General features: G+C 44.2%; 1 protein-coding gene across 1 annotated transcript in view; it reads right to left on the bottom strand.

The window, feature by feature from the left end:
• Window positions 1–19,508, bottom strand: part of MAP4K5 (mitogen-activated protein kinase kinase kinase kinase 5) — a 50,622-nt gene that overhangs the window by 13,524 nt on the left and 17,590 nt on the right. Inside the window, exons 3-15 of the mRNA XM_010188668.1 lie at window positions 10,884–10,974; window positions 9,673–9,737; window positions 9,049–9,104; window positions 7,924–7,971; window positions 7,787–7,829; window positions 6,617–6,689; window positions 5,472–5,603; window positions 4,896–4,958; window positions 4,034–4,115; window positions 3,305–3,421; window positions 2,896–2,974; window positions 1,797–1,855; window positions 704–768 (exon numbers count right to left, since the gene is read on the bottom strand). Of these exons, the coding sequence (XP_010186970.1) occupies window positions 704–768; window positions 1,797–1,855; window positions 2,896–2,974; window positions 3,305–3,421; window positions 4,034–4,115; window positions 4,896–4,958; window positions 5,472–5,603; window positions 6,617–6,689; window positions 7,787–7,829; window positions 7,924–7,971; window positions 9,049–9,104; window positions 9,673–9,737; window positions 10,884–10,939 (938 nt within the window). The 5' untranslated portion in view covers window positions 10,940–10,974. The remainder of the gene's footprint in view (window positions 1–703; window positions 769–1,796; window positions 1,856–2,895; window positions 2,975–3,304; window positions 3,422–4,033; window positions 4,116–4,895; window positions 4,959–5,471; window positions 5,604–6,616; window positions 6,690–7,786; window positions 7,830–7,923; window positions 7,972–9,048; window positions 9,105–9,672; window positions 9,738–10,883; window positions 10,975–19,508) is intronic.

Genomic DNA, 19,508 nt, shown 5'->3' with positions numbered 1-19,508 from the left:
TACATATGGCCATCAGTCAGTATTACTCAATTTCCATATTCTTCACTGGAAATTCAAAGATTGCCTTTAAAGGCAGAGTGCAGCAGCAAAAGGAAGCCACGTACCTAATAAATTCAGTCCTGCCTTGGACAGAGTTGTGCTCCTTTACTTCAGGTCTGCTTGATCCTGGTGGAAATCAGCTATAGCACATCTGTACCCAAAACACTTCACCCCAGAGCACTACACAACTGCATTACAGATCACACTGGTCTAACACCAAATCTTCAGCGCTGGTTTCTCCTTCCCTTCCGTGCAAGAACCCGATCACAGGGTGGCAAACGCGCCCTGCCACAGGATGTCACAGCCACAGCCGCGGCTCGGAGAGACACGTGAGGCCGGTGCAGGATCCGAACCCAGCCCTTGCAACGTTACCAGCTCTGAACACTGACTCTGGCTGCACATTCACACAGCTTCCCAGTTGTAGGGAGCTACAACACATTTGAAACAAACTGCTGATTGTGCTTAAAAGAGATTAAAAGCCATTCTCCAAGAGTGTGACCAACCAGCTGCAGGAGAACTGCACACTGGGTAAAACCTCCTTTAGCTTTATGAAAATTAAAGTGGATTAGGGTCTATGGTTTGATTTTTCATCACAGCTCAATTTTACCTTCAGAGTGTATTTTCATATTAAGTGACAGAAACAAAAGATGGTTTTTGTACTTACTTGCTGCTTCCACCATCAACAAAAGGATTCCAATGCGAAGCGAAGTCAGTGCCAGCTGCCACAACCTGCAGATGCAGAAATTTTCAGTATTTTCCCCTGTCAAACTGAAGCACCTTTTCTGCAGCACATGAAGAGGCCTGGGGGATCCCCAAGACCTGCAGAACGACCCATAAGCAATAAAATAAAATTCCAAAGTGAAATAATGTTTTACAGTCTAATTATAAAGCTGTTATTGAAAAGCTATCTTCTTCTTCTTAGACTCAGACTTAAAAGCAGCACCTGAAAATGGTATAACACCAGTATTAAGTGGCAATAAGTAACACAAAAGTAAAACTGTATAGTGAAAACTCTTATTTTCCACTCAGGACACTTCCATAACCCTCCTCCAGCAAGAGAACATACTGCAGCCACCTCCAAAATCATACGAGATGCCATCGGCAGAGAAGGTGAGCACTTCTGTCACCAGACACGGCACTGAGGGACCTCAGTGGTGACAAAAAGTACAGATCTGATCGGTCATATTCAAAAAGGAGAGGAGCTTGTACCTACCTGGTGAGCTGGAGTACAGCTGTGAAAAACAAGAGTGGGATTTTTCTGGAGTGCTGAGCACCGAGGTCTCCAAATCAAAATTAACAGCAGCTGCTGCTATTCACAACACTCATTAAAAACTGGAGCCCTTGTGTACACAGGCCCGTACTAATCACCAAGAGCGTTAATTAGCCGATCTGCAGCGAACTGACGAGGGCTGCAACAAACAGCAGCAGCTCACAAGGAGCAAAAGCGGCTGCATGGGAGCTGGCAGCCTCCCAGGGAACAAGAGGCAGATAAACCCCAATGAGGGGAAGATCAGGGACTCAAAATGCAGAACGGCCTCTTCACATTATCAAATTAAAAGGCACGTGGTGGTTTTTCATCTCTCTGCACAAAGAATAGAGGGACATTCATTTTCTCCAAAATGTGGTGATTGTCTGGGGGCTGTGAGTGGTCTTTGCATGACTTGATACTTCAGAGACACATTGCTAAGAGCTGAACCCCACAACAAGGAAGACACTATGATTTCAGTAAATGAAGGAACAAACAAACTCGTCCTTACCATTTCATCCCGAGCTTCTGTTTCTTTCCGCAGAGGGGGTTCAAACTGCAGCTTATCAACTGCAAAACATCACATTTTCAACTTTACTACACACAGCTTTATACTGTGCCTTTCCAGTGCTTACTACAGCGAAACACATGTTGTAGCAGATCTAAATATTATGTACACAGCACTGAATTTGCCTATAAAATACGACTATCACTTAAAAGTCAGCATTATTGTCTAAGTGCTTAAATTTGCAAATGTGAAACCCGCAAGAAACAAACAGTCCCACAGTAAATATCAAGTCATTACACGACAGTACGCTAAAACGTAACTGCGTAACCACGTGTTACTTTTAATGCATGTGAAAGAGAAGCAAGAGGCTTTTTAACAGCAAGCTTCCCAAAAGTGTGATGTATGTGGTGCAGAGGAGTGGACAGCATTTACACCAAAACAAGTGTTTGTTCCAACCCAGAGAAAGATAATTTCTACCCTTAAAATGTCAACTTGGATTCAAATGAGTCGTGTATTCATATTGTTTTAAAAGAAAAGGTTAAATTAAAAGAAAATGCATTATGTTCATTTGCACCGTGGTCAGGACAGCCACTGCAATCACAAGTGCTGCATCGAGGTCAAGAGAAGGCTTCACTTATGAACTTGAAACAATGAAAACGCTGCATTTTTTCTGTATTTTCTCACCACCCCATGACACCCAATGTACTCATGTGAAAAAGATGCCCTCCTAATTGCCAGCTCGCTCTTATTGTTTTATGTTTGTACATTATTAATTAGTGTTTTTGCTGTTTCAAGTACAGCTGTGTGGTCTGACAGCAATGACAGAGCTGAAAGGCTCTGCCGGTCATGCAAGGTTTCCACAGAAACATTACGATGCAGCAATGAGATGGAATGAAACAGCAGGAAAACACACAAGTTTTGATTTTGATTTGGGAAAAACATTATTGAATATCATGTGTATGTACTGTTAATTCTGGTTTTGTTTCTGAAACGTGCCAGCAGCAGAAGAGACTTTTCAGAGCACACAAGAACAACACCAACATCCTCCATGGGTAGGAGCAACCCAACATGATGAGACATTTAGCGCACATCAGGAGCTTACAGTTGATCTCCGATGCCGTTCTTTCTGCCCGGATGTTCCTGTTGGTAGAGCGGATCGTGTGGCGGATAACGGAGTGAGGCTGCAAGGGATGCAAATGGAAAAGCTGAGAAAATTCACGTGGCTTTCAGTTGGATCTCAATCAACAACCACACCAACAAGGAGAAAGAATCACGCTGCAGTCACACGCCGTAACATGCACTGCCTGTGCACAGGGTCCTTCTGTACACCCACAGCCTGCGTGTGACAGCGCCGTGGCAATATTTCCTGGCTTCTGCATGGTAACTAAAACCTGAGCTCTAAAAGTCTTGGGGCAGTGCCCCTTTCAAGCTGCAATCTTACATTCCTAAAGCAAAGCAGGGTATTTAAACTGTAGTTTTACCTAAAGACAGAAAATAGAAGATGTTCTCACCTCAAAATCATCATCATCCACTTCAGTGTAGTGTGTGTGGTTGTCAGGATTATTAACTTTGTCCAACAGCTCAGCTGCTAAAGATCTTGACAGACCAGGCTGCCCTACGAAGCTATGCTAGAACCACAGAAAAACACAAGTTATAATATGCAACTGATACCTAACATCAATTAATTAACAGCCAGTATGTTACTGAATTTTGCCTGCTTTCTGGGGGCTTGAGTACTTCTTTAGTGACCCCATAACGACCAGACCTCCTAACCCCTCCATAAGCACCAAAACACCACACTTGTAAATTGGAAATTAAACTCCAAGACAAACAAACAGTTACAGTTTAACTTCATTTTTCACATGAGTAGTCCAGTCAAGTTTAGGAAGGCAGCAACAGATACATGAACAACTACCAGATACATCCTTTTTCTGTCTGGGTGACAGGAGGGGTCAATGTCTACACAGCTGTATCTAAAAGGCTGAGACTTGCAAAAAGGCCAACGCTGAAGACAGAACATGAAGCAAATTTCTGTAATTCTTCCTACCAAAAACTGCTATTAAAATCTCGATACTGAACAAAATCTTGCCACTTCCCACAGCTGTATTTGTATCCAATGTCTCTTTCCTTCAGATTTCACCACCCGTGTGTAAGACCAGAGAAAGAAAATGGTTCCAGTTTGGTTTCCTATTGAAGCAAGAGATCTCCTACTGCTGTCACCAGTGTCCCAAGTCACTTACAGAGAGGAGTCTGTCTGCTGTCGGTCTCTTCTTTGGATTTTTCGTAAGTGCTATTTTGACAAAATTATGGAATGTTGATGACCTTAAAGAAAAACGAGGATTTATGTTTAATTTTTCAAGAAGCTGTTTTCCGTTTTAACACAGTCACCAAACAGATTACAAAAGGACGTGCTAAATTAGAACGTCATCCAGGGACCTCCTCTCAGGTTTGAATAGCTACACTTCCAAGTTAACAAATTAAGGAAAAAAAGCATTTGATTCATGGAAATTGTGTGGAAAACGTTTTGGTACAAAAAATAAACCAAGCAAGTATGGTGCTATTTCAGTGTTACAGAATTAGGTATCAGAAATAAAAATTGTGAATTATGCAGGCAATAAACCCTCAAAATCTAGGCAAACCTACACATTTCACTGTTCTTGGCTACAGACAGGAAAATAAAATACAAAGTTCTAGACACTCAGCTTACTGTTTCAAATTCTTTGTTGCTGTTTTCAGAACAACTAATGTGACTGTGTCGTATCACCTCTGAGATCTGAATTACGACTTGATGCTATGACTGGACCTACAATTTTTCAAGCATTTTTCTTGCATGTTTTGTGCTAGTCTGCCTCTCTGGGGACAGCATTAGCCCAAGTCTGCTTGCTTTCAAATCATGTTACAAACCATATTTCCTCTTCCAGTCTTAGCACCTGAGCAGGCGGCACTGGAGAGGGCTACACTGAGCAGTTTCAATGCAGGAAACGCACTTCAAGGTGTTTTCCCCCTCCGGATCACATTATTTTTCACTGCCTCCCTTCTCCAATAATGACAAATAGTTTTTTCACATCATCTACAAAATATTGAACAAAGAGCTTAACGTACCATTTTGCTTTTTCCTTTAGCTTTGGCGGCTGAAAATTACTTTTTGACATTAAAAACAAAGCCCTAAGGGTAAAGGAATGATAATGTTACTATATGGTAAAAAAATAATTACTTTCATTCCAATATCTAAACACTTTTAATTAATGCTTTACGGTAAGGATCATACCGGTGAAACGGGATTGCAGTCTACGCTGTGCTAGAGGACAGACATGGTGAAGCTGCTGATTTTCTTATCTTTAAATAAAATCTTTTTACTGCCGTAGATAATGCTGTTGAACACAAGGCTACAGCTTCTTGAGTGATTTACTATCGCCAGAAAGTAAAACTGTACCTGCTCTTAATCAGATTGTTGGTGACACTACAAACTTTTTCTAAAGTTTAAAAATTTTGGTTAAATTTTAAGTCTTTAGCTTCAGACTGATGCCTTTAAACCAGACACAGCTCACGTTGGAAGGACACATTTGAGGAAGGAATCCTAATTTCTAGGTCTGAGCTACAAAGGTTAAACTGTACTGTAATGGTCCCTGCAGAGACCAGACTGCATGCTGGAGTTAAGGAAGCTCGGGATCAGCAGACCTCATGGGGTGAAGATCAAACATGGGCGGCTGAAGCTCTGCGAGTTCGATGGCGGTGATGCCAACTGCCCAGATGTCACACAGCTGGTTATAGCCACCGTTCTTCTCCACCGCCGCAACCTCGGGAGCCATCCTTCAAAAGCAAAAGCATCATTGAGTGCACGGTCTGCTTCTGAACAGTGCCTGTACATGGGCACTCACATAACCCTAGAGCAGAACCCTCCCAAATTGTGCAAATCGGGGAAAAGCCTGATGTCCCCCTCCCCTCAGCCGGCATCAGGGGAGCGGAGCAGCACAGGGCGCCAGGTTTTGCCAGGGGGTGCCGGGTTTTGCCCAAGGTCAAGGGCTGGGCACAGCACTAGGAATAGATCCAGGCTCCCGATTGCTGGTGCAGTGCTTTAATGAGCAGATAATCTTCTGCCCTCAGCCCTCCTCCTCTGCCAGGGTAACGAGGGCAGCGAACAATTAACAGCCATTGTCTGGATTAAGCCGTATGGACACGTTCAGTTTATACCAAGAACACCGCCCTAGGCATCTCAACTGCACGCAGTAATGTCAGACACCAACAGCAGCTAAATTTGCATCTATAATCCAGCTCAAGGTTTACAATGGTATATTTGCATATTAAATGCTGTCTTGCACTGACATTAATCAGTAGATGTGATTAAAACACAGTTTAAAATATGGGGGTTTGGTCGCAATTCCTTCTGCTCAGAAAAAAAGACATTGTTTAGTTAATTCCTCAAAGAGTACGAAGCTACTGAGAACCTGAATGAGCATTTGGTATCCAGAGAAAGGGGAGAATATCCTGCAATAATAAACCTGGGAGAATCACAGAATCACAGAACGTTAGGGATTGGAAGGGACCTCAAAAGATCATCTAGTCCAATCCCCCTGCCGGAGCAGGAAATCCTGCAGGAGAAACAGGAATCCTGCCTCAAATACCAGGCAGTTTGTGTTACAGCAACAGATCTGCTACAATCAGCGCTTCGCAGACTTCTACCCTTTGGGTATTTTACTTGAAAGACAGCAATTTATGCAATTGCTACATATATTTTAAAGTATGCATGTGTACATTTTAGAATTCTTGGCATAAATACAGACTTAGCTTTGCATACAGTAACAGCCATAAAAGCAGTTTATTACCAGTAAGGGGTACCAATAAATGATTTCCTCTTCGCAATGGTGGCTGTTATTTTTGCTGCTACACCAAAGTCAGCTGAAAAATAAAATTATCATAGACTTAAAAGCCTCATTTTAAGACCCCAACTCTACACAAGGAGGTATATCGTGAAGGAACAATCATGTTTCTCATCCAAATTAAAAAGTCATTAATCTTCAACAGTTGTAGATTAATGAGATCAGCTACATCTTCACCAACATGACTTCAAATTGAAAAGTTTACTTTCGACATACAGCTTAAACACGACCCTGTTCCTCTCCTAGAAACTTTTCCATCTCACAATACAGCAACCAAGCAACCTCACAAAATCTAATGGATATTCAATTTAACAACCAAGAGGAAAAACAGCATCGTGCATTGGAAACAATGCTATTTCTGCGTTACTTGTGGAGGAACTGTGGGGGGCATCTGTTCCCATTTCTGGAGACTCTGTCCAGGGACACTAATCCCTGGCTCTCGGAGCTGCAGACATTCAGGTGGTCGTGCAGAGCCGAAAATCATTGAAGTAATTTTAATTTTGATTGCATTCATAGTGTGATAGCTGGAGGATAATTGTGGGCAAATCTAACTACCCGAGCAGGCAAAAGGAAGGTATCAGTGCATAACCCAAGTTTAATGTATTTAGTGGGAGCTCCAATGCATTTCAAGGTTTTACTCTTTTTTTCCCCTCTTTTTCTGCTATAAAAACCCGTACTTTCCTAGCACAGCACTCCTGGTTCACCACAGCGGAGTAAACGTGTGGAACCACAGCTTTTCTGAAGAGTCATGCACTTTCTGTTGCCAACTATTGCACTAAATAAGAGTAAGAACATCCTGCAGTGCAACTCCGAAAGATTTGGGCCACAGAGAAAAACACCAAATACAACTGGCTGTCCCAGTACAGGAGATCTGCTGTACTACACTTCATCATTTGCAGCAAGCTTGATCTTTGCTGCTCAAGACAAAACAAAGCCTGACAAAAGCCGAATATTCATATTGAGAAGCAGGGTCTCTACATTCTGGTAATTTTTTTGTCTTGATGAAATGATAAAACACGACTTGTTAAATCAAAGTAACCCAGCTGGCACTGTAGCTTTTGATTGATCCAATTAAAATGTTCCCATTTGCTTTCTGTCTTATTAAATTCGTCTTACCTAATTTGACATCTCCATGGTCTGTTAGTAGAATATTCGCACCCTAAAATGTAATAAATAGAAAGTTAAAGATCTTTATCAGGAATATTTTTCTGCACCAGAAAGTTTAAGATGAATGTCTCAAAGTTCCAAGTCACCTTTATATCTCGATGCATTTTGCCCTTCATGTGCAAATAAGCAAGACCCTGAAAAAAAGAGAGACAAAGTGCATCATTTTGTCATTAGTTAACATCCCACAAAGCCAGTCCCATTTAATAAATTTAAATTACTGAATGTACTTTATTTGCAAGTGGAGAAATTGGAGATTTGCAGAGAAGAGGTACGCTGCATTCTGCTCCTCATCTCTACAAGCTCCAACCAATACACGCCAGGACTCGTTTAAACCAGTCGTGGTGCCACATTTTACACAGACACACACGTATTTTCAAAACAAACCTCAAGATACATCACCTTTGACTAAAATTAACTGCATTTTTGAAACTCTGAACATTTCAACACAGCCTTTGAGCTGCCCTTCCAACAACACGAGTCCCTGCAGTAAGAAGGGCTCAGGAACAGAAGTGTGGAGCAGATCAGCTCCCCAGTCTCCACCCCTGCCCCTGCAGTGACGTGTTCAGCCACCGCTCCAGGGCGAGGCGTGAGTCCTCCTGATTCCCTCATGTAGCGTTCAGGGATACACAGAGCGGGGAGAGAAGAGTTCCCTTAAGAAATAAGCTGTCTACCTAATATTATTATTATGTATTTTAACAGCTATTAGCAATCACAAAATGAAAGAGAATTTTCAGTCATCCGGTTGCAGTATTTTTTCTCTACAAATTATGAGAATTTACTGACACGGATCAAGCAGGCAGTTTAAATGGTATCTTTTGGGGTTTTTCTTCTCCATTACTCAGCAACTTACCCTTCCTTACTAGGTAGTAGCTGTTTTCTGCAATGAGATTCAAAAATCTGTCCTGAACAGGAACAGGACTGAGGTTCAGTGTTTTGGTCCTGCAGTGGCATCCAGAGACGTCCACTCTTGTGCAAACTCCTTTACTCCGGCAATGATTTTAAGCAAAATACTTACACTACATTACTGCAGATTCTTGCTAATTTTTATCTGCAATATGGAACCTAACAAATGAACCCTGGTTAATTTTTCTACATTCCCAGTGCTGACAAACGTCAGTGATGGTGCTGCAGCGCTTTCTGAAATAATTTTCCGTATCTACTTTCTATACATGGAGCAAGCACTTCATCGTGTACCTGCACAAGTACAGTACCTGCAAAGTTTCTCTGCACACATACGCAATCTGTAACTCTGACAGAGGTCCTGTGACTGAAAACAAAGATTAAAAAGTATGTAAGTCTACAGCACACAAGGCACAAATGACAAAGTGAAGCTGCCAAAATGCGGTATTTCCTCGCAAAAATTAAAGACTGATTTTACATGAACTGCATTTTACATTGAGCTGAAAAGAGGGGTTTGTTCGCTTGTTTTACAGAAAGGCTTTCTGTAAAAAAATACAGCACAGTAACAGAAGACAATACCCACAGCGAGAAGAAAACCCATTTCGGCAGAAATCTAATTATCATTTTACACATGACTTTGTAGTAATGCAATGTCCTATACGCTGGGGAAGGTAAAAAACAATAAAAGTGACTTCTGCTAATTTTTAATATTAGAAATGGCAATGTCCCACATGAGGCGCCTATGAGACTTTCAATTGTTTTAAAACTATTTGTACCAACTGCCTGAAAAATAAAGCAGAAAGAGCTCTGGTAGGCGACAACTCCGTGTTATCATTTAAAGGCAGAGCAAGAGCCTTTCGTTTGCCTGTGATCTGTTTTTCTTCTTTGCAGAGCACTCCCAAAAGGCACAAACGTTAAAATAAGTTTCCAAGTACCATGGTAGATATCTTGGAGGGATCCCCCACCGCAGTACTCCATGCATATCCACAGCTTCTCACGGCTGTCAAGAGAAAGATAAAACACAGGCATCAGAAGCTGCCCGATCTGCACACAGAACAGGGTTAATCATGATTATTTCAAGCATTTTCTATTGGTCTTGATCACCTTCTGTTTAAAACACGCGTTCTGATACACGACTAGCAGTTACGCACTTTACATGTTATTGATAATCTCAGTGTAAATTCTCCAAAATGAAAACTTGATGCCAAAGTCACCGTGAAGCCTTCAGACATTATCAGACTTAAGAGATGTTGCTTTCACTCTGCCCTAACTGCAAGTAAGAATGTGCAGAAGAAACACCTGAGGTTTATCTGCTACCAGCAAGATGATGTTAGAGAAGACTGAAATTGCGAGTCTAGTGTGTTACATGGAAATGACCTAATTTATATCTAAACAACAAAAAGGGTACTGAGAATTTAGAAATTTAGCCATTTTGTCCCAGTTGAAGTCCAGTTGGGCTGCACAGATTACTTAAAAAACACAGCCCTCCACCAAGTCTAAAGATGATGCCCCGCAGCAGACGACCAAACAGGCGAAGCGGTGATGTATATTCCCACAGAGCCAACTGATAAGTGGCAGAGTGCCACCAAAATGGAAAATATTCCCCAGCTTTCTGTATAACATTTCATGTGTGCGCGTGAAGATGCGGCCAGCTGGCATCACCTTGTTTGTGTCTCTCGGTTTGTCACATCTGTTACACCAGAACGATGAAAAATGTTGTTACCAGCAGCTCAAATTCAGCGTTTTGCTCTCACAGCTCAAGGGCTGTACTGCCACGGCACACAAGGCTACTATGAAATAAAATATCTAACAGCAATTCTGCTCTAGATAAAAAATGAGCTGGTTTTATATGAGAAGTGATAAACGTTTCAAGTCTGCCCTGCAAGTCAGTAGGATTGGATGTGTTGCAAGAGTGTCTAGGGGAAAAGTTTCTTTCTATTCCCAGTGATAAGAATATTCCAGTCTTTTGGCCAGCAGAGAAAACAAAGTATTAGTCACTTTTTCAATTTTCTTTTAAATCCAACTGGGATTCAAAGGGAACTCAACCAAGAGAAGAACACTGAGAGAGGGTGTAAGTACCAAACCAGGCTGAGCATCATCTTGGGAAAGAACCAGCAGAAATGCGGGTACAAACAGTGGGGTTTACCTGAGATAGCTCCCAAAATAGGCGACTATGTTGCAGTGTTTGCATTCTTTGACCATATAGATTTCTTGCTGAATCAATGAAAAGTCATCTCCTGGAAAACAGGAAGCAGGCAGAGTTATATCACACTAAACTGAACACATAGCTCCCAAAACCAAGCCATGGGCCTGGATAACTGCAAAGGCCTCCACGAGGCTTTTCCAGCTCGCCAGCCTCTTCAGCAAGAATTATCGACACAGTTTGCTCTCTCTGTCACATCCTTTGCACAAGGCATAACTCACATACCAGAGGCTCTTTATTAAGAGTATTTAATTTCGAAACGGCTCTGACAGAGCATATGGCCTGCACGCCCACTCGGCCCCCGCTGACTCAGAGGAGAGGCGCAGCGGCCTCCACACGGGCTGCCTTGGCAGGGGCGTGGTTTTGGAGAAGGGCTACATAAGCACATCAACACATCCTGAACAGCCTTCGGAAGAAAAATCCACTGAAAAATATATTATGGCCAGAGCAATAGCCTGGCATGTTGCTGGTAAAAGCTGTCATAAATTAAAAATAATAATAATTTTATACGTCAAACAACACCAGACAGCCAGACAGCCTTCCTCTGAAGAGCAACATTGCAAAAATTCAGTTTATTAGGCCATCCCAGATGTGTGCCTGCTTTGTGATCATCATCACACACACACTACTACCTTTACTCTTCCTTTGGCATGAACAAGACTTCTGTAACTGCGTGCAAGACGTGGAAGACTTGAATTTAGATAAAGGTTTTGGATAAAATGCTGCTGCAGACAGTATGGTAGCTACCATGTTCTCTTGAGGAAAAAATTGCTATGTATGTTTCTTTTTGTTTCAAATTTCATACTAAAAGTGATCTCCTGCTATCAAAGGGATGCACAACCCAGAAAACACGCGCAGCTCCCCCCAATTTATGATTTTGACAAGTCCAAGAGGCCTCAAGCACTGCAGTAAATTCTCCTCGCACTCTTCCCGTGTTTCTTTAACACCCACATTTATGGACAGAGCAAAAGAAGTGCCAATTCGGTATAACAATTCCCAAATGATCACAACTTTCATGTCTCAATAATTACCAGACTTTTCCGTGAGAAAATAACTACAAAATACAAAGGTTGATGGGAACACACTCGTATGAACACATCCCTGCCCCATTTCAAGGGCTTCTTGAAGTGGAATTGTATGGAGAAACACTTCACCAGGGCAGGAAAACATCAGTACAAGAGTTTCAAATGTCAAGAGTCTGCTTTTAAACATAAGTAGTATTTTTTTTAATAATGGAAAAAAGAAAAGGCAACACAGTTTCCAGAAACTTCGCACAGATTTCACACCGTACTCGCTTCACGGGTTACCTCTCAGCTACGACTTCGCTCGAATTCACGCGCCCTGCCTATAAACGGTGATGACAAACAAAGGATCTCCGAGTTTGAATCGGCTGGATTCATTCCTCCCGTTTCTCTTGACAAACTTCCTAAGGGAAATTACTGAACGCTCACTTACAACTCATCGGAACATTTTAAAACTACAGAAATTTTTTAAGAAAGTCAAATCTAAGCAAGTTTGAAGGCAAAACCTCCCACCCCACAGAAGGATGCTTTCTAATGCTACTACCTGTCCACAAACTCAGAGCATCCAACGCCAAACACCTGTGATTTCTTCTCAAACTGCCATCTTCAAATCAAAGAATCCTTAATAAGTCAGAAGCAGCATTTTGGAACTGCCAGATGCCGTCCCATGGGAAAATCAGGACCAGTATTACAAATCCTGCAGCCAAAACTGCCCATTGGTAGCCCAACGATTGGGAATAACAGGAACAGGAATGTCAGTTCTGGGAACCACGACTAATGGGGAATATGGAAGGAAATACAGAGATTTGGGCTAGAAAAGGACTGACGGTAGAAATAACAACCCTCATGCACATAAAAGATATCAGGAGACGGTGGGGAAGGCATAATTCATTCTCCAGTTGTATGGTAGGGCTTTTAGCAATGGGCTTTAATTGCTTTAACCTACATTCCCTGTACACATGAAAAGCTTTTCCTACCGGAGTAACGTCACAGCACTGACCCTGAAGGGATGGGAAGCTGTGAAATTTCCCAAAAAAAGAAAAAAAAAAACCAAAGAAGAAAACACTGAACAAGGACCCATCGGGAGTGACTGAGGCTGATCCTGCTGTAGCTGAGGAAGTCGGAAAATATGACCTCTTCATTTGCAATGAAGGAATGAAGAATTTGTGCAAGAAATGGGGTTACCCAGAAGGAGCAAAATAAGAAGGATTTGGAAGAGGAACAGGGGGTGCAGATTGAATACAAACAGGAAGCTGATAGAAGAGTAGCAAACAGATGGAAAGAAGAGAAGTATCCATGAGAAAAGTTTGGCTAAAATATGTAGAAAATGACTCTGAAAGATCAGACACGGAGATAGGAGGGAAGATGTACGGTCATTCAAAGACGGCTCGACTGAATTCAAAACAAAGGAATTCAGAGTTTCCAGGCGGCTGGAGGATTAATCTTGGCAAGAGGCGCTGGAATAGGGCAAACATTAAATATCCTTGGATAGCAGGGGAAAAAAAGACAGTAAGACAAGAATTTGTAGAAAATACTTCATTGAGAGGGAGACAGCAAGATAAAGAGAATTAGATCAAAGGTGACAATATATCCACACGAAGAGATTTTCATCTGGTTTAGTCATCAGAGACTGCTGATGCTAAATGACACGGAATTGGAAAAATGTACTTTTTGTCTACTCACATGTTTGCAATTATGGCTTACGCGGCCTGCGAGCAAAACCATCGCTCAGGGAGCTGCCGCGAGCCACACGACAGCGCGGTGCCTCACCGCAGCTCTGTCTCCTGTGTCACTTCACCTCTGCAGCGACACGCGGCGCACAGCGAGGGACACACAGGGATCTCCTGCGATGGCACGGCCGGCTGCGCGTTCTCCAGCACAGCTGGCAGGGAGGAGAGCGCCGAAACGTGCAGCCCAGCACCACGCAATGCCACTGGATCGCGCTGCAGGAGCCAAGCAAAGCAAGGCCTGGTAAAGTCACAATAAATCCATGTTGAAACAGGAGATCACTGAGAAAAGCAACGGGCCATTAACACCGGTGAATTATTCTGTGTGCAGACACTACACCTACGTGGAACTGGCACGTATGGATGTCCTGCTAAGTTGTCCTAGATGGAGAGTATGTGTATCTTGGATCCAAATAGCCCTCTCTGCAGTGTGGGAAGGCTCTGATGGCTCCAGTGCCTATCACAAAGCGCAGCCGGGTCCTCTGAGCACACCTCACCTTGGTGGCTTTTAAACAAGTTTACTCCTGGCCACATCTTCACGTGCTTCACTGACTGCTCTGAGTGGTCCCATCCTGTAAAAAGACCCAGTGCCACTTCTCACAGCTCCTCCTGGGTCAGCTGCAAATGGCTTTATTGTCCAGAAGGCTCCTCGGGGCAGAAATGAACAGTTTCTGTTTTAAATTGGTTTATTCTGCATGACTTCAGGGCTGATGCTGTGTGGGAACAGAGGGAGGGACGGGCGGGCAGCGCCCAGGGCTTGCACGCAACTGGGAGGAGGGAACTGACGGCATTTGGAGACACCCACGGTGTCACCGAGGGGTGGGACAGCAGCACTTCTGGAGAGGCCACATCTTCAGGGTGCCAGCACTCCTGCTCCAAGGCAGTGCCCTCGACACGCAGTCCTCAGTCCCCAACACGTCAGGAGGACACATCAGGTGTCCACAGCTCTGCCACAAACCAAACCGTTCTCTTCACCGCCCTGCAGACCTGCATTGCTCTTTACCATCTGAAAACTGAGAAGGGTCCTTTTACAGTTTCACATGTTTAAGAAGAGTAATTTAAACTGGACTCAAGCATCTGAGCTGTTTGAGCCGTGCCTCTTTTCTTGGGATTCAAGGAAACCTGCAGTCTGACAGAAAGAATCCAGAATTCCCCAAATGCGAAGCTGAGAAACCCGATTCCAAGCAGGAAACAGTTATTTGGAAACAAGGATGTTTCCACCAGCAAATTTCACTGCCAGGCATCCAACTGCTGGCCCCTGATGGTACTGATTATCTCTTGACCAATGTGAAATATTACCGACGGCAATGCACTGCCACAGCAGAGCTCTCACAAGCGTTTGGAGGGACTGGTCTAACAGCAGAAAGAACTTCCCCACGTACGTGCTCTTCTGCCCTGCTTGGGTCCCACTTATGAGCAGCCATGTCAGCATATAATCTGTATTAATATTCTGTAACATTTTCACCTCCTTTCCTCTCTTCTTGCCTTATCTACTCACTGTTGTGCATCTCAGCCTTTCCCGATCCCGTCTTTACTCTCCACTGTAACTGCAAGTGCCCCTTCACACCCCACCTTCAGCCCAAGTGTCACACCCTGCACTACCTTCCAACTAACACATGTGCTCTTTCAGCTTCTTTCCTCCTTGCAATACCTCCTTGCCCCACCACAACCCCTTCTGCTGGCTGCCTTCATCCAAAAACGTCTGGGTTGTACATGAAAGTTTTCACTACACGGAAGCGAGAGCTCGCTCGCTCTGGATATGTGCATTTCTGAAATAAAAGCAGCAACTTATAGATGCATTGTAAGCATGCAAAGTAGAATTAGACCAGATTTCAAGAAGTTCAACTCAATTAAAATGCTGGGCATTCCGCATTGGAAGACGATGCCGGCTCTGTTTCGCGAGCAGCTGTGCGAGCCCGCGGCAGTACCACCCGGGACATGGCACGGCACAAGGCCACGTCCAGGCTTTAGCGGCTCCGGCACACTTGGAGAGCGCGTAAAACCCGGGTCTATTTGAACCAAAGCCAAAAGGACACGGTCTCGAGCCCAAACAGGTTACGTACCACAAGGCAGTGAAGGTGTAAGCCATACTGAGCTGTTTTCATTTCTTCAACGCCAGGCGCTGCCAACAACAGTTCATCCCCTGCAGGTTTAGTTTAAACAAGCCTCAGGCTTATTCTTCTCCACAGCTCATAGCAACCCTAGGGAATTTATTATACAGAGAACAAGGCTGCAGTGCCAAAACACCCTTCTTCAGTTCCCAAAACACCCTGGACGAACCCCACTGCAGCCTGACCCAGCCCTGTGGCTGTGTTGCTGTGTGCAATGCCCATCTCCACGGCTGGACCGTGAGACCTAAAACAAACACAACAAACCAGAGCTGGCTTTGAATGCACTGAGCACTGCACTACACCCCTCAGGATGGCTATTTTCTCTCCAGCAGTTCAACTCCAGTTTAAGATCCAACCTGACATAGGTAACTGCCCACTTCTGGCCTTTCCTCAGACGGAAAACACAAAAATTAGACCAAACTAAAACCAGCAACGAGATTTCTTCTGTAACCTTGCAAAAGAGCGCGACAGATCACCACCAGCTCTCCGAGGTGCACATCCCCGAGGGCACCATTTATCTCTGCACTGGACAGCAGTATACATTTTAGATATTTTGTTTATTTCCCTTTCCCGGAAAGTTCGTTCTGCGGCAGAAAACTACACTGGCAAAGAGTTACCTCTTTGAATCGAGTCCCCTCTCGATTCGTCTGCTAAACCCATAGAAGGAAGTGGCTTAAGTGTTTCAGATGGTTTTGGCTTCTCCGCTGCTGAGTACAGTTGGATTAGTTTCTGAAATAGAATTGGCTCCCAAATTATTTGAAGCATTTGTACTCGGTGAATGCTGGGAAATGTCATTAGCGTGCCATAATACTTTTGCCTAATGCTCTCCAAAGTCTATGCCAAAATAAAAGTGAAAAACACTGTCTATTTTGATTCTAGCAGCACAGCTTAAGTAACTGCGGTAGCACATCTGCGTACTGCCCAAAAATGCAAATAAATTCATGGCAGTGACCTTCTAAGTAGAGAGTTTATTTCCTTTGTCTGGAGAAGAGACAAGGAAGGGAATAGATGAAATAAAACACATTTTCACCTTGGGGTCGCAGCTTTAATTCAGAGTCTCTTTGCCTACCAACACCACTCGCTACCCGCGGCGGATGAGGAAGTAACACCAACAAAACCCAGTTCATCCCAGCCTGCCCTTTTGGCAGCTTTGCTGGGTCTCCCAAACCACCACCTTGCTGCGTGCAGTTCCTTACAGCTTTAATTCAACCCATTCCTTGCCTCCTCTGGGGCCCTCGGGTCTTTTGTCTTCTGCTCCCCGTCCCGCCATCCATGAGTTAACCAAGTGCTGCGTTTGGAGCTCTGATTTTTCCATCTGCTAATTAATCCCCATCTACGAGCCACCTCCTCCTCCTCTCCAGAAGACGCTGTATGTAACTCACAAGCCTATTTCTCTGGTGACTAACTTATGATATTTATTATCCACTGTTTTCCTAGTGGTGCCCTATGGTCTGACAGGAGCTCGGAGGGGCTGCTCTCCCTGGGGACCACCACAGCTTCTGCCATCGCCCTGCTCAGGAGTTGATGGTGCTCTGCAAGTACAGAACATTAAAGCTATTAAAAACACTTAAAAGTAGCCAGAACACTAAAGCAGGGAGCAGCAGATTTTTATTTATTATCTTTTTTTAATTCTGCAAGATTCTGAACAGCCCCATCTTCCTGCAGAGACAGTAATGCTGCTGCACAGCCCAGCCACCCTGCAGAGGCAGCAGACATCCCAGGGAACTAAAAAGAAATAAATAAGCACATGCTGTGAAACCTTCTTAAAATCTAAACCACCCCCCAACGAGGTCTCTGCCAGGAGGCTGTGGGTTGTCATGCTACGGATGGAGATCAGGTTGGCAACGTTTAAAACAAATGCCCAAAGAAACATAAAACCAAACAAACTAGAAGAAATCACTTCCCTGTGACAAGTCAGACCAACATAATGAAACGTTTAGGATATGGTCATCAGAGCTAATTCAAATGGGCTCCTTGGTGGTGATTTTGGGCCAGTCTTGCACTGCAGTGCTTAAGCAGGACCAAGCACAGGCAGGGGCTGCTCGGCCTCTGGCGGTTCCTGCTCTTCCCTCACCTCATGGCCAAGGATTTGGCCTCTGCTTCCATTCAGTTTTCAAAGCAGATCATCACATTCACAATAACACCAGAAATGCTCCATCTGGACCAGGTGCCGAGGCAGGAACACTTGAGGAAGCCTCTCGATACATCAGCCATAGGTTAACACCGTCCTTTTTCTGTCATTAAAGCTCTGCCACGCTGTAGATCTGCAGGGTGGTAAACCCAGCAGTGGTTCACTGTCCCCAACACCACTGCCCCAAACACTGCCCACAGCGTTTCACGTGCTGCCGAGCAGGGGCTGAGGGATCCCCACTGAGGTTTTCACTGCATTTAACACCACCTAATTAATCGTATCGCTGCAATCCACGCACATAAACCAGCCTTGGTTTGCTAAGGAGAGGTTGGCAGCCGCAGTCAGCCAAAGGTTTTAGCATCTCCCTTGAAGCTCCCCACGCTGCTTCTACCTTCAGTCTCCAAAAACATCTCTTTGGCTGCACAGTGGATTACAGAACCAATGAGAATTAAAAACTAACCCTGCACGGAGTCAGGCTCTTCAGTCCTGCATCCCATCTCCCACAGAGGATGCCAGGGAAGTATTTCCAAACAGGCCACACAGGGATGCCTCCTCCAACACCCTGCCCACCTCCAGAGACTTAAGGCTCAGAAAAACCTCTCAGTCATAGATGGGATCTTTGTATTTAATCGTCTTTCACGCATTTTTCTCTCACATAAATCTGCACAGTTGCTTTTTGCACCTCTGTAAACACAACGCAGTGAGGAGTTTCACAGATCTTGCAGAGAGAACCACATTTCCTTCTCGCTCGGAGCTGCCATTTGCTTGCTGCGCCCACGGCCTCCAAACGCACCCCCAGCTCGGTCCCCTCCTCCGCTCTCACCCAAATACACACCCTGGCACAGGGGACAGCATGGGGATGGGACAGAGCCCTCAGGGCCAAGAGAACTGTCCTGTTGATTGCTGTGTGCTGATTTTCGGTTCCTAAAAGCAAAACAGGACTGACAGGACCGCTGAAGGAGTCAAAATGGCCCGCAGAGATCACGCTGGTAGGGGTTAAGGTCATGCCCAAGGTTTTACCCACTGACCCCCACTCTTTAGGTCACACCATCGTTAATTCTGGCTGAGCACGCAGGTTCAGAAATTCAGGATATTTATGTGATAGGGACTGAGCCACAGCCATGGAGATCTGAACCGGGCTGTGTGTGCAAAGATGGATCAGCAGAGGATGCTGCAAAGGAAGCAGTGATGCCACCAGCACGGCCTGGCTGCGCTTTGCTTTACCTGCACTGGTACAGTTCAGTGGACACCTCAAGAAAGAAGGGGAAGAAAAGCTGGAGAATCAAGCTGAGCCTTTCTTTTCATTTATTCACTGGGATTTTTAAACTTTTTCCAACTGAAAAAGATGTTCAGATTTCAGCAACCCTAAAAAAACCACTTGGAAATGAACAGCCTGGCTCACGGGAAACCTTGTATCAAGCAGTCCAATGGGTAACATTTAGCACATACTAAAACCAAAAAGTATATATAAAGTTTCAGCAGAGACCCTTCAAACCACCTTGGGATGCCTTAGAGGTCAGGAGGGAGATGCAACTGCTGGTCTTCACTGGAAATAAGACACATATAGGCCTGAACTT

Source organism: Mesitornis unicolor, unplaced genomic scaffold (assembly GCF_000695765.1).
Source record: "Mesitornis unicolor isolate BGI_N332 unplaced genomic scaffold, ASM69576v1 scaffold6277, whole genome shotgun sequence".
NCBI classification, from domain to species: domain Eukaryota; kingdom Metazoa; phylum Chordata; class Aves; order Mesitornithiformes; family Mesitornithidae; genus Mesitornis; species Mesitornis unicolor.
This window is presented reverse-complemented; position numbering and strand designations above follow the sequence as displayed.